At 38.3% G+C, this 14,947-nt stretch overlaps 1 protein-coding gene across 2 annotated transcripts in view; it reads left to right on the top strand.

Annotated features, from left to right (window-relative positions):
• PIBF1 (progesterone immunomodulatory binding factor 1) overlaps nt 1-14,947 on the top strand; it is a 115,269-nt gene that overhangs the window by 61,487 nt on the left and 38,835 nt on the right. For both annotated transcript variants that reach the window (XM_075265419.1, XM_075265420.1), the window contains exon 11: nt 10,138-10,240. In XM_075265419.1, coding sequence (XP_075121520.1) covers nt 10,138-10,240 — 103 coding nt within the window. The remainder of the gene's footprint in view (nt 1-10,137; nt 10,241-14,947) is intronic.

Here is a 14,947-nt window from a genome sequence, read left to right as displayed (position 1 = left end):
ATTTAAACATTACAGAAACTTGATGAAACATGAAAAGTATCAGCGTAATGTTTTTATTTCACTCAAGGCTCATCTTGAAAGAACAAAACAAGATTTTCTGGTTGTACATTTCTTGTCCTGACATTTCACCTCCTGTCATTAGCATTCATTATTAAGCTTTTCAAAGCAAATGAAGTGAAGATACATATTGTGCTTAGTGCTCAATTCTTGACATAATGGTTTAGATTTAAGCCTTTTTTCTTTGCTTGCTTTGTACACCTTTATAATGGTGGTGAATGTGTTTGCTTTGTAAAGGTTTTGTGGATTCAGTTGCAAAGAAACTGGTCACATGGAGACTCGGCGCGCTTTCCACAACTACCTCTTTACAGGTGTCTAAAGACATCTCATTATTATTATATAATACACAATTAATATTCATATATGTGTTAATTATCATAAAGAAGCTGAAGTTAGTCTTGAGACTTGTGATTTTATGGATGGAAATCTTTGGACACCTTTCATGAAGATAAATTCTATCCATATACCCTGTTAACCAGGAGTCAAAGAAAGAATAAAGAGCTGCTCTGTAATGGAGAGCTTCTTTCTGCTCTGGGCCTCTCAAGCCTTCCGGGTAATACTACATTTCCTCTACAGTAGGTTCTTCAGGGAAAATATCTGGTTTGAGATTGGCTTTCCATGTCAAATTTAGCTGTTTGTTGGACCTGTGGAGATCATAGGTTATTAAAAATGTTCTGCAGATTAATTATTTAGTTCATAATAATTAAACTTAGAGGACCTTCTACAACCTCCACCAAGTCCAGTTCTTTGCATTCCTTGATAGGTGCTGCTCCACTGAATAAGGAACAGTTAAGATTTTACTAGCCCCCACCATTTTCAAGCAATAAGTGCATTTAGTTTTGGTACCTGATTTGATAGTTAGGTTTTTTACTGTCAAGTGGGTGGTCTCAGGGAGAAGCAGGAAAGGGGACTTGATTCTGAGCTCCGCCCTGAAACTACCCAGTAGTCTTATTTATCCTAGCAGGCATCAAAACTAACTGCACTGTTTGCTCCGGAATGGTGGGGACTAGAGAAAACTTCCAACTGCACTTGAATCAGTATAACTGCAGCACCTATTAAATGATGCAAAGAACTGGATGTGGTGAGAGGTCCACTTTTAAATTTAAAGGGGTTGTCCCATCACAAGGATCCTATCTATACTGCTTGTTAATGTGGATGTAAGATTTTTCCTAAATACATTGCTTCAGCAAAACTGCTTTGTTTGTCCACTATCTTACTTTATTCATTTTTTTTTTTACACATCCCTTGACTTATCTGGTCATAAGTCAAGTGATTTATCTGCCTGCTCTCAGGGGGGAGGGAGGAGGGGCTAAGTGCAGGGGAGCGAGCCTTTGTTTCTAGCTATGCCTGTGTCTACACCACATGACCTAGCTTCCTGCACTCAGATACAGGAGAGTAGCTGTTTTCATTTCTTCTGTTCTCCCAGTTATCAGGCTAGCTAATTCAGTTGTGTTCATTATGGCAGAGACAGGCAGTCTCTGTTTGTAACACAGAATGGAGTTGCTGCTGCCTGTACTTCACAGTCCAATATGGGTGGGCGGAGCTAAACGGCAGGTTGCCTGTGAAACCCCGCCCACCAAATGGTGCAAGAAACCAGGAAGAAAGAAGATTTTACAGCAGTAAAGACTGGTGAGTATGTGAGGTGGGAATACCCCATTAAGCTTTTTTTCCCATGATAAATCCACCAATGACTTCATCACATTCTTTGGATGACTAGTCAATCTAAGATACTGTAGATGATGATACATTGCTGATGAAGCTGGCAACTGTTGTGATATCACTATTCAATTATCCATCCCTCAAAGAAAAATATCTCCTATTTATGTATATTTTATTCAAAGTGGATCAAACATATGTGGTGTGAATATAGTTCTCTATTAACGTTCATTACTAGAAAGAAACAGTGTGTGGTTTAGAACACATCTCATACAGCTTGAATTCAATTACATTGCCAAATGGCTACAAGATCCGGCACCTAGCCATGAATAGATGCGAAAAAATATATAGGATGGCCGTCTCTTACCACTTGTGGCTGACTTCAAGGAGGTGTCAAACTCTGTTCCTGGACCATGGGAACCTTTCTTTACAGAGATAGAACACTGAAACCACGATGAATTTGCAACACTCCGAAGTCTAAAAAATCTTCAATGCTTTATTTCATGTAATCTTCTTAAAAAAACAAACAGGCCATAGACCAGACAATCAGACAAAAAACACCGTGACAATAAAATCGCTTGGCTTACGCGTTTCGGGGGGCAGCCCCCCCTTAATCATAGCATGTCTACATTACAAATTCCTTACCCTTATATAGGATGCTAATCAAACTCTACACCTGGCTAGCATTTGGTGTCTAGAATGGATCTAAATAAAGTTTATACACGAAGAAAAAAAAAAAAAAGGGGAGAAAAAGCTGTTTCTATTATATCTCTAAATGAAACAACATATTCTATAGGACTAATTTCATGTTAGCAATAAGAACAATCAAATATGAATCATACCTTTTTCATATGACCCTACATTCAGGTTCCATCGGCTCACTATTCACCCGCTTACTGATACTTTTTCTTCCGGGTCAGATGTCACCATATACCATATGAGAATTTGCCTCGCCCATAGAATTCAATTCAAAATCATATCCCTGCAGATCTCAGCAGGTACCGACACCATCATGACTACACAGAGTAATTGTATCCATCCTAATGATGTAATATCTGCAGCCCATATTCCCCACATGCGTAATGTAATCTCTCACCAAACCATGTGATATTCCAAGCCAATCAGATATACCTCATTTCTTATGAATGAGTGTAGGGCATGCGTACTAAAACTTACTCTTGCACATATCCCTACAACCTTCTTCATGATAAATAGATGAAGGGCAATGCACATATATATGTATATCAGTACTGCAAAGGGTATATGAATATATAAATAGAAAACCATATGCATAAGCATATGGATTCACATCTGATTTTCACTATAATTACTAAAAGTGGAGAATAACCGATCATGTGTATTTCAACCGCGGACCATAAAAAACCAACAATTGAATAAAAGAATGTGGTGTACTGAAAAATGTGGTCCACTATACATATAGTCTATCGCATTAAAAACAGGAACTAACTCCTCCAAACCTGCGTGTATTCTACCCTATAGTTTTTATTCTATAGCTAATATCTATATGTAGATGTTTAAATTTAGGTAACTAGAGGTAAGCTGTAAATTCATTTAGCACATCGAAAAATTCCACATATCAATAAATATAGGATAAATCAGTTTTTACGTTCATGCCTTTAGGTGTGTGGCTATTGAATCTTAAAATGTGCCATGCCTCTCTTTTGAGAAGAAGTGCTCTACTGTCTCCTCCTCTAGGCGATTTTTGAATTTTCTCCAGACCGAAAAATTGAAGACCCTGAACATTACCATTGTGTACTTCGGAGAAATGTCGGGAAATACCCGACATACTCTCCGTAGCTGTTTTTTCACAATCTCTTAGGTGTTCCAGGATTCACACCTTCAAATTCCTAGAGGTACAACCTATGTAATCTAAATTACATTCTGTACATTTTATACAGTATACAACATTCTGGCTATTACAATCGATGTATGACTGAATCAGCCACTTAAAATCCGTAGCAAATCCCATCACCTCTCTTTTTTCATTAGTAAATTTACATGTTTTGCACTTAGGGAAACCACATTTAAAGTTACCCCTTTTGTTCACTTTGCTCCCCAGAACTGGTTGTAAATAACTGGGTGACAAAATGTTCCCCAATGTATTAGCTCTTTTTGATACAAAGGACATTCCCCCACTCAAAATGTTTCTGGTGATGGGATCAGCTTCCAAAATACATAAATTTTTCTGTATGATTTGTTTGATGGACTTGAACTGAGGACTATAACGGGTAGAAAATACCATTTTATAGTTTCTTTCCTGAGATCTATCTTTTTTCTGTCCTATCAAGAGATCCTTACGATTCTTACTTTTTACTTTGGATGAAGCACTTTTAATCATCCAACTAGGATAATTTCTTTGTTTTAGACGTAACTCTGTGTTCTTTTCAAAACTTACAAAATTATCCTCCTCACTGCATGCTCGTTTAGTCCTTAGTAATTCACCATATGGAATGCTAGCGATCGTATGTTTTGGATGGCAGCTGTCCGCAAGGAGAATAGAATTTCCTGCGTTTTTTTTTCTAAAAAAAAGAGGTGGCTACTTTATTCTTAGAGGCCACTCCTCTAAGAGAAATATCCAAAAAATCTATTTGTACTTGATCATGAGTATAGGTGAATTTTAACCCATAAGGATTTTTATGTAGAAATTCAATTCAAAAGAGAGGCATGGCACATTTTAAGATTCAATAGCCGCACACCTAAAGGCATGAACGTAAAAACTGATTTATCCTATATTTATTGATATGTGGAATTTTTCGATGTGCTAAATGAATTTACAGCTTACCTCTAGTTACCTAAATTTAAACATCTACATATAGATATTAGCTATAGAATAAAAACTATAGGGTAGAATACACGCAGGTTTGGAGGAGTTAGTTCCTGTTTTTAATGCGATAGACTATATGTATAGTGGACCACATTTTTCAGTACACCACATTCTTTTATTCAATTGTTGGTTTTTTATGGTCCGCGGTTGAAATACACATGATCGGTTATTCTCCACTTTTAGTAATTATAGTGAAAATCAGATGTGAATCCATATGCTTATGCATATGGTTTTCTATTTATATATTCATATACCCTTTGCAGTACTGATATACATATATATGTGCATTGCCCTTCATCTATTTATCATGAAGAAGGTTGTAGGGATATGTGCAAGAGTAAGTTTTAGTACGCATGCCCTACACTCATTCATAAGAAATGAGGTATATCTGATTGGCTTGGAATATCACATGGTTTGGTGAGAGATTACATTACGCATGTGGGGAATATGGGCCGCAGATATTACATCATTAGGATGGATACAATTACTCTGTGTAGTCATGATGGTGTCGGTACCTGCTGAGATCTGCAGGGATATGATTTTGAATTGAATTCTATGGGCGAGGCAAATTCTCATATGGTATATGGTGACATCTGACCCGGAAGAAAAAGTATCAGTAAGCGGGTGAATAGTGAGCCGATGGAACCTGAATGTAGGGTCATATGAAAAAGGTATGATTCATATTTGATTGTTCTTATTGCTAACATGAAATTAGTCCTATAGAATATGTTGTTTCATTTAGAGATATAATAGAAACAGCTTTTTCTCCCCTTTTTTTTTTTTTTTTTTTTCTTCGTGTATAAACTTTATTTAGATCCATTCTAGACACCAAATGCTAGCCAGGTGTAGAGTTTGATTAGCATCCTATATAAGGGTAAGGAATTTGTAATGTAGACATGCTATGATTAAGGGGGGGCTGCCCCCCGAAACGCGTAAGCCAAGCGATTTTATTGTCACGGTGTTTTTTGTCTGATTGTCTGGTCTATGGCCTGTTTGTTTTTTTAAGAAGATTACATGAAATAAAGCATTGAAGATTTTTTAGACTTCGGAGTGTTGCAAATTCATCGTGGTTTCAGTGTTCTACCTAGCCATGAAGTCTGCCTTTACAAACATTTGTAAAAGATGTGTTCCTTCTAAAGATCTCACTGAATTGTGGAGACCATGTAAAGTTAGAGCACAGCTCCTGAGTGCTAAGGCACATAGTGGATAAAACTTACCACTGCTCTGCCAACTTACGAACTAGAGCTATAATACACAATGCCAATGGGAAGATGGAGTGGTGTATAGTATGCTGCCACTGGACTCTAGAGCGGAAACGGGTTATGTGAGGCATGAATCGCCCTTCAGTCTGATGAACAAGTCTGGGTTTGCATTGTGCCAACTGAAAAGTGTGGTGGAGGGGATCTTTTTCAGGGGTTGGCCTAGGCCCCTTAGTTCCAATGAAAGGAAATTTTTATGCTTCAGTATGGCAAGACATTTTAGACAGGTTTGAGGGAAGATTCGGGGGAAGGCCTTGCCTCTTTCATCACGACATACACAAAGCAAGGTCCATAAAGGCATGGTTGGGTCTGGAAGAATTTGACTGAACAGCACAAGGCCCTAACCTCTACCTAATCCTACACAAATGAACTAGAAAGGAGATTGTGAGCCAGGTCTTCTTGTCCAGTGTCAGTGTCTGATGTCACAAAAATTCCCACAGGCATATTACATAGAAAGTTTTCCCAGAAGAGTTGAAGTTGCAAAGGGGGTCCAACTCTATATCGATGTCTCTACAACATGTACATTGTCAGTGTCCCAGCCTTGTTTTTCAGGGCTTGCACACTAACCTATTATATTCAAAAGGCCCTATACACATGTCCATGTATTATCATGGGGCTATGGGGAGTAAAATTCAGGACAGGTCCTGTTCTTGTTTGTTTTACAGCCCATGCTCACTGAAGAAAGTGAATGGGTCTGTGGAGGCGGTATACATACAGTCCTATGAAAAAGTTTGGGCACCCCTATTAATCTTAATCATTTTTAGTTCTAAATATTTTGGTGTTTATAACAGCCATTTCAGTTTGATATATCTAATAACTGATGGACACAGTAATATTTCAGGATTGAAATGAGGTTTATTGTACTAACAGAAAATGTGCAATATGCATTAAACCAAAATTTGACCGGTGCAAAAGTATGGGCACCTCAACAGAAAAGTGACATTAATATTTAGTAGATCCTCCTTTTGCAAAGATAACAGCCTCTAGTCGCTTCCTGTAGCTTTTAATCAGTTCCTGGATCCTGGATAAAGGTATTTTGGACAAACAATTCAAGTTCAGTTAAGTTAGATGGTCGCCGAGCATGGACAGCCCGCTTCAAATAATCCCACAGATGTTCAATGATATTCAGGTCTGGGGACTGGGATGGCCATTCCAGAACATTGTAATTGTTCCTCTGCATGAATGCCTGAGGATTTGGAGCGGTGTTTTGGATCATTGTCTTGCTGAAATATCCATCCCCGGCGTAACTTCAACTTCGTCACTGATTCTTGAACATTATTCTCAAGAATCTGCTGATACTGAGTGGAATCCATGCGACTCTCAACTTTAACAAGATTCCCGATGCCGGCATTGGCCACACAGCCCCAAAGCATGATGGAACCTCCACCAAATTTTACAGTGGGTAGCATGTGTTTTTCTTGGAATGCTGTTTCTTTTTGGACGCCATGCATAACGCCTTTTTTTTATAACCAAACAACTCAATTTTTGTTTCCAAAATGAAGCTGCCTTGTCCAAATGTGCTTTTTCATACCTCAGGCAACTCTATTTGTGGCGTACGTGCAGAAACGGCTTCTTTCTCATCACTCTCCCATACAGCTTCTATTTGTGCAAAGTGCGCTGTATAGTTGACCGATGCACAGTGACACCATCTGCAGCAAGATGATGCTGCAGCTCTTTGGAGGTGGTCTGTGGATTGTCCTTGACTGTTATCACCATTCTTCTTCTCTGCCTTTCTGATATTTTTCTTGGCCTGCCACTTCTGGGCTTAACAAGAACTGTCCCTGTGGTCTTCCATTTCCTTACTATGTTCCTCACAGTGGAAACTGACAGGTTAAATCTCTGAGACAACTTTTTGTATCCTTCCCCTGAACAACTATGTTGAACAATCTTTGTTTTCAGATCATTTGAGAGTTGTTTTGAGTAGCCCATGATGCCACTCTTCAGAGGAGATTCAAATAGGAGATCAACTTGCAATTGGCCACCTTAAATACCTTTTCTTATGATTGGATACATCTGGCTATGAAGTTCAAAGCTCACTGAGGTTACAAAACCAATTTTGCGCTTCAGTAAGTCAGTAAAAAGTAGTTAGGGGAATTCAAATCAATAAAATGATAAGGGTGCCCATACTTTTGCACCGGTCAAATTTTGGTTTAATGCATATTGCACATTTTCTGTTAGTACAATAAACCTCATTTCAATCCTGAAATATTACTGTGTCCATCAGTTATTAGATATATCAAACTGAAATGGCTGTTGCAAACACCAAAATATTTAGAACAAAAAATGATTAAGATTAATAGGGGTGCCCAAACTTTTTCATAGGACTGTATATCAAACCCGGCACATACAACGAGGTCATGTGCATTTTGACTTATTAGTGCCACTTAGTGCAGTTACACTGTAGCCAATTCATCAGTAATGAGAGCTTGATTCATTTTCTACATTCTTGTCATTTATAAACTCTTTATAACCTTGTTCTTTATATGAAATACACTAGAAAAGTGGACTAGTTACAGTAAGTGACACTGACTGCCAGAGCATGCACAACCCAGGTATACAGGAAGCTATATTCTTACCGTAAAGCATGTCAAATATGTGAAATTCAGTCTTTGTTGCTGTACAAATTACACTCCATATGTTTTCATTTTAGTCATTTACAACTTTGGTTGTTTGAAACTATTAAAAACTATTTTTAAAACCCTAGACACCTGGTCATTTACATGTAACTCTCACCATAAGTAGTACATAAGCGAAGCTCCTGCAATTGGTTATGATACTGCATTGTGATAACGTAGCACAAAATGACAACAACAAAAAAATTGCAAAAACAATTTGCTATGACTTCTCATAGTTTTTTTGTTTTCTTTCATGAGATATCTTACTGCAGCCGTTCTGGTTTACTCTGCTACATCTGGATATCAAACTGCCCTAGTTATAGCATAATAAAAGTATTGCACTAGGCTCAGAGTAATGTTCAGGTCTGCGTTGTTTGGCTCCTTGCAGGACTTTTCTATCCGTCCATGGAGACTCCAATGCACATATCTTGCAGCACTTTTCTCTCCGCGTTTTTCTTGCGGAATGAGAAATTGAATCCCCTGGCGGAGTGAAGGTGTGAAACTAGCCTTAGGTGGAACTTAAAACTTATTGAGGGAGAGGAGGCTCAGTCACACTCCGCGTTTGTTAGTATACTCACAGGCTGGTCAGATGTAAATATTAAAGTTCAGATCTACTCAAAATCTAAAATTGTAATAACTTGACAAATGTTTTGCTTTCCTGTCTGTTTGTTTTTACAACTTTATTTGTGCTATGTGTTTTTGGCTATTCCTTTAGGCCCAGTTTGCATCAGCATTTGGGGGGGGGGGGGGGGGTCTGCTTGGGAGCCCCTGAACAGAAACCTGTACGCATTAAAAAGCAGTTACCGAAGAAACCACACAGACCCCATAGACTATAATGAGGTCCATGTGGTTTCCGCTTGGTTTTCACAAGTCCTGCATGCTTGCAGTACTTTCCTCTCTGCATGTTTCGTGCAGAAGCTACACGGACCTCATTATAGTCTATGGGGTCCATGTGGTTTCTTAGGTAACTGCCTTTTAATGTATATAGGTTTTCATTCGTGGGTCTAACTCCCCAAAAGGAAACCCAAACACTGATGTGAACTGGGCCTTACATGTAGAATTATATTATTGGAACAGATACTGGTTTACTTCGACTCTGGATCTCCTATCTAAGAGCTTAGTTTTATCTATTTGTGCTTCCATATTTCAACATATGTTAGCTTGGTGTTCTGCATCCAGATCCTTTGTGAATCCTGTTTTGACCATAAATTATGTCTAGACATCAAAGACTGAGGCGTAAAATCAGCAGTCCTGTCATTTTATGTATATAGGGGAGTGCCAACTCTCTTAAAACAGATGATGTCAGGGGGAAAAGTAGTATCGGCCATTTTGTATTTCAGCATGCCCAATCTACTGCCAGATGTGCCTCCCCTCAACCCATTGAGAATATGCACACGCTTGAGTCAAGCATGCATGTATATGGGACAGTCAAAAAGAGTAGCTTTAGCTTCTGGCTGTCAGCTATTGATAGCATATGGCTACCTTATGGATGGTAAGCAGTAGAGATAAGCGAGTAGTATTCGATCAAATACCTCCCCTGCATAGTTATTGGTGTACTCCACGTGGTAAACGCAGTAAAAGTTCGATTCCCCTTTTTTACACCAATACCTATGCAGGGGAGGTATTCGATCGAATACTACTCGCTCGTCTCTAGTAAACAGAAATCTCAAAATGTCCTAGTAATGTCTTTTTTTTTTCTTTTTAGCGTTCACCTGGCAAGACGACTTCTGCAGCTCGAGAGACAAAACTCCTTACTGGTTAAAGACTTAGATCGTCAGAAGGAGCAAACTACAAAAGTGTCTCTGGAAGTAAGTAAAACAACCCTAACTAACCGTCTGGATTAATCCGGATGCCCAGCTTTGAAGATGACTGTCAGAAATTTTTTGCTGTCTGTTTGTCATGAAAATATATTTGAGATCAAAAGAAAAATTGCCCTCCAGAAGTAACTCATATTCAGTTTTCAGGCGTAAATTGTGACATTCTTGATTAACCAGTTATGTATTGAGGAGTATGTAATGTGCACATGCCTCTCTTACTGATGTCATGTATTATTTTTGATTTATGGATTGTATCTTTCATACCATAAGACATTCAACAGATAATTGGCAAGGATAAGAATATGTGTGTACATATATTTCTTAGGGCAAATGTACGAATTTATTGCCAATATAGTCAATTCAAAATTTAACCACTTAAAGGGATCCGATCTTTGGAATCCCATTTTTTCTCCATAACACTTAGGAATAGCCTTAAGAAAGGCTATTCTTCTCCTACCTTTAGATGTCTTCTCTGCACCGCTGTTCGGTAGATATCCCAGTTTTCTTCTGTATGTAAATGAGTTCTCTCGCAGCTCTGGAGGCGGGCCCCAGCGCTCAAAAAGAACTGGGGGTGTCCCCAGTGCTGCAAGAGAAATTTCCAATGACTCCTCTATCTTCGTCTGGAACGCCTCTCTCTCTGCGTCTTCTTCCATCCTAGGTTTCAAATGTCTAGGCATGCTTAGTCATCTCTTCCCTCGGGCAGAGCCGACTGCGCATGTCCACGGCCATTTTCTTGTGGCCGTTTACACAGTAGGAGAGGTTAGGAGAAGAATAGCCTTTCTTAAGGCTGTTCCTATGTGTTAGGGAGAAAAAATGGGATTCCAATGATTGGGTCCCTTTAAGGTCTTAGACAAATAATTTTAAGTTTTCACCCTTCTCCTTTACCTTTTAAAATTCGATGAACCTTTATTTTTTCATCAAATAGCAACTTTTTTGGTGATAGGGTCTCTTTAAATAATAGAGTTGAAGAACACTATTGTAGAACACCGCTGGCCCCAAAGCTTTTAGTATTGATAGGGTTATTGGCAATTGCTCCAAATGGTTTATTATTAGCTACACTTTATGCATTTCATCCATTCACATTCCTCTCTGACTCAGTAGAGTTTAGACTCCAATTTTCTCACAATAGCCGCATTCAAATTAAGGTCATACTAAGATAGTTAACTTGCAACTAAAACTGTTAATGGGTAATATATACAGTATGTCTTTTATGTGTGCATGTGGTGATGTCTGTAAAAAAAAAATTTTTTTTTAACTTTCTTTTCACTGTTATTTTACTGTAAGTAAATGCCACATTTACGTTTTTTTTTTGTATTGTATATTGAATTCATGGAACAACACCTGAGCATTTAAGATCTTTAAATAACAATGTGTCAATGAATAGTGAACGGTGCAAACATAGCCATGTATTTGTTTGCTTGGTCAATGTTCCCAAGCTCTTTTGTCCCATAGAACATTGATATTTGTTTGCTTTTATGTAACAGTACCTTGGAAACATTTAATTGAGTATCAACTGTCAAACTTATAATCAGGATTTTTTCCTTGCAGCGGGACCTGTTCCTGTCCGCCTGAAATGGCTGGAGGAAAAAGTCCTGCACAGATTACTTTTTTTTTTATGTAGATTGTGAGCCCCATATAGGGATTTTTTTTTTTTTTTTTTTTGTTTCCTATCAGTATGTCTTTGTAGAATGTGAGGAAATCCACGCAAACACCGGGAGAACATACAAACTCCTTGCAGATGTTGTTCCTGGTGGGATTCGAACCCAGGACTCCAGTGCTGCAAGGCTGCAGTGCTAACCACTGAACCACTGTGTTGCCCCCAAGATGACATTTTCGTCTGCTGGTTTCATTTTTAAAACTACGGAAACCTGACAGACCACATTATAGTCAATGGGGTTCATTGGTCTCTGTATGTAACCACAATTAGTGGTCCACTTTTCCGTTTTAACGACTAGCTGAACACAAGTGTGAACTTAGCATAACTTTTGTTGAATTTTGCATTGCTTCATCATTATATGGCATATTTGAATAGATCAGTAATGCACGCTGGGGTATTCAAAACAAAAAAAAGAAAGAAAAAAGTGCACTCAAATTTAACTTTTATTAATGTTCATTAAAAGTTAGCTATCCATATGATAAAAATTGTAGAAAAAGGGCTAAACTGCGTGTGACACAAAGGCTGATATACTAAACTAGTGGTTTAGGAAATATCTTGGGTACTAGGTAACCCAAACTACTAGCACTGAGTCCAATACAGCAGACCCAGTGCTACACGCAGCCATACTCAAGCCAGAGTATTGATTAGCTGGCTAGAACCACATTCACACATGCAGGTACTGACACATAGGCCTTGGATTGTTAACTAAAGGGCCCCCCAGCATACCCAATTCATGGGTTAACACCAGAAAACAAAAAAGATGCGCTATTTTAGTTAACCATCCAATGCCTCTGATGAACCGGAGTAGCCGGGGAAACACGTTAGGCGGAGTAGTTTAGGCCTTTGTGTCAGCACCTGCATGTGCGAATGTGGCTCTAGTCAGCTAATCAATACTCTGGCTTGAGTACGGCTGCGTGTAGCACTGGGTCTGCTGTATTGGACTCAGTGCTAGTAGTTTGTGTGCTGTATTGGAGTTGTATGGGTGAAAGGGGATCTCCTTCTAGGGAATCATGCTAACTATTATCCAGGCAATGCATTCACCAAAGTGATAGGAAGTTACCTAGTACCCAAGAATATTTCCTAAACCACTAATTTAGTATAGCAGCCTGTTTGTCACACACGCAGTTTAGCCCTTTTTCTACCATTTTTATCATATGGATAGCTAGCTTTTAATGAACATTAATAAAAGTTAAATTTTAGTGCACTTTTTGTTCTTCTTTTTTTGTTTTATATGGCATATTTACATAGAGAGCAATCACTGTCTATTTGCACTGTACTCCACTTGGTATATGGTTTGTGTGGGTCTGTGTCAAAAATTCACATTCATTTATGTGTGTAAGGGCTAATGTCTGTTAGTTTGTCCTATAAAGGAAAATGATGTTTAGAAATCTTAAGTAAATCTATCAGCAATTCTTCTAGTATCTGTTGATCCACTTCACAAGGCAAAAGCACTTTAGTAATGTTGAATATTTCATTTGGCTGACCTCTTTAGGATATTTTCAGTGGGTCCTTTAAATACATATGACCTGGGTTTGAACCAAACTCAAGAGAAAAATGAATAATCATATGAGGAATGGTTAAGTGTCAAACTATTTCTGATGTGATTGAGCGCTTTATTACTCTAAGGTCTCATGCACGTGGCAGAATCTGGGTCGGAAAATCTGGTTCATAGATGGCCACATTTCCCAGGCTGATCCAAGCCAGGAAACTAGGACTTCTGACATCATATTTGGTTATGGTGCTGAAGCCCCTGTCTCATCATGGCTGTTCTGTCCTTACTATATAGAGAACTGAAAGATCTTTAAGTTGTGATATCTCTTCTACTACCTTTGTTATCTTTACCTTTTTTTTATCTGTACCTACTGTCACTGTAATGCCTCTACATTGGAGCTTTTGTATTTGTATATTGTATTATCTATGCTGCTGTAACACACTGAATTTCCCCATGAAGGCACTATTAAAGGATTATCTTATCTTACCTTATATACGTACAGGACAGGGAAGCTATGAGCAGACTGGAACTCCCAGCATCATATATCACTATGATGCAAGCAGTCCTGGACTCTGGACTGGATTTGGACCGGGAAATACAGCCTTTGTACAGACTGAATTCTCCGGACCAGATTGCCCATGTGCATGGGCTCTAATAATGTGCCAATAAGGCTTTAATAATTCATTTATACAACAACATGATTCCAATTATAAGCAGTATAAATATAGTCATGTATGGTAAATTGTCACTGTATCTTTAAGAGTCTCACCCTGATATAGTACAAAGAGTAGCATGAATGTATGAATAATGGTCAATAATAGCAGTGACTCAGTATAGCTCATTAACTTACTCATTAAGTAAAGTTTAGACCAACATAGTTCTTCAATAAGGTGATATAATAACTTATGTTGTACTACATAGGTATAATACAGTATTTCTACCATTATTTTACAGTACAAATGTTGAATGTTCTATAACTAATGTACTCTGCCTAAAACTGCAAAAACTATATTTACCAACCTGCTAACTTCGAGATTAAGGCCACATATAGCAGAGACACTGTGACTTAGGCTGCTGAGGAAATACAGGTGTGGACGGCACTGGATTTTACAGTCCTAGCAACATGAATGAGTTTTAACTTATTTAATCCACACATTGCAGAAAAAAATGCTTTTGAAAATGTACTGTGATATGTTTTTCATAAAAGCATATGCAAATAAGTAGTCCTTGGTGGAAAAGATGAACTTGCTCTAGTGCCACCTTTTGGAAGTTAGTTTCCTATAGATTAATGTCTGGTTTTCCTAAAACCTAATACCATAATATGAGAATAAAGCCAAGCCACAATACCGTCTCCAAAAGGAAGTGGGACGCATGCACAAATGGCTGTTCTTAGCTTATTACTTCTCATTGAGCCAGCCAGCCATTTTAAGTATATTTGTATTCCCCTTTAACTGCTTTTGGACTGCCCATTGACTTTACACGTCTTGGCGGTCCACTCTTAACACTGCAAGAACGTATATATACTGAAGAATTTCTTTAAAATCCATTC

Source organism: Leptodactylus fuscus, chromosome 2 (assembly GCF_031893055.1).
Source record: "Leptodactylus fuscus isolate aLepFus1 chromosome 2, aLepFus1.hap2, whole genome shotgun sequence".
NCBI classification, from domain to species: domain Eukaryota; kingdom Metazoa; phylum Chordata; class Amphibia; order Anura; family Leptodactylidae; genus Leptodactylus; species Leptodactylus fuscus.
This window is presented reverse-complemented; position numbering and strand designations above follow the sequence as displayed.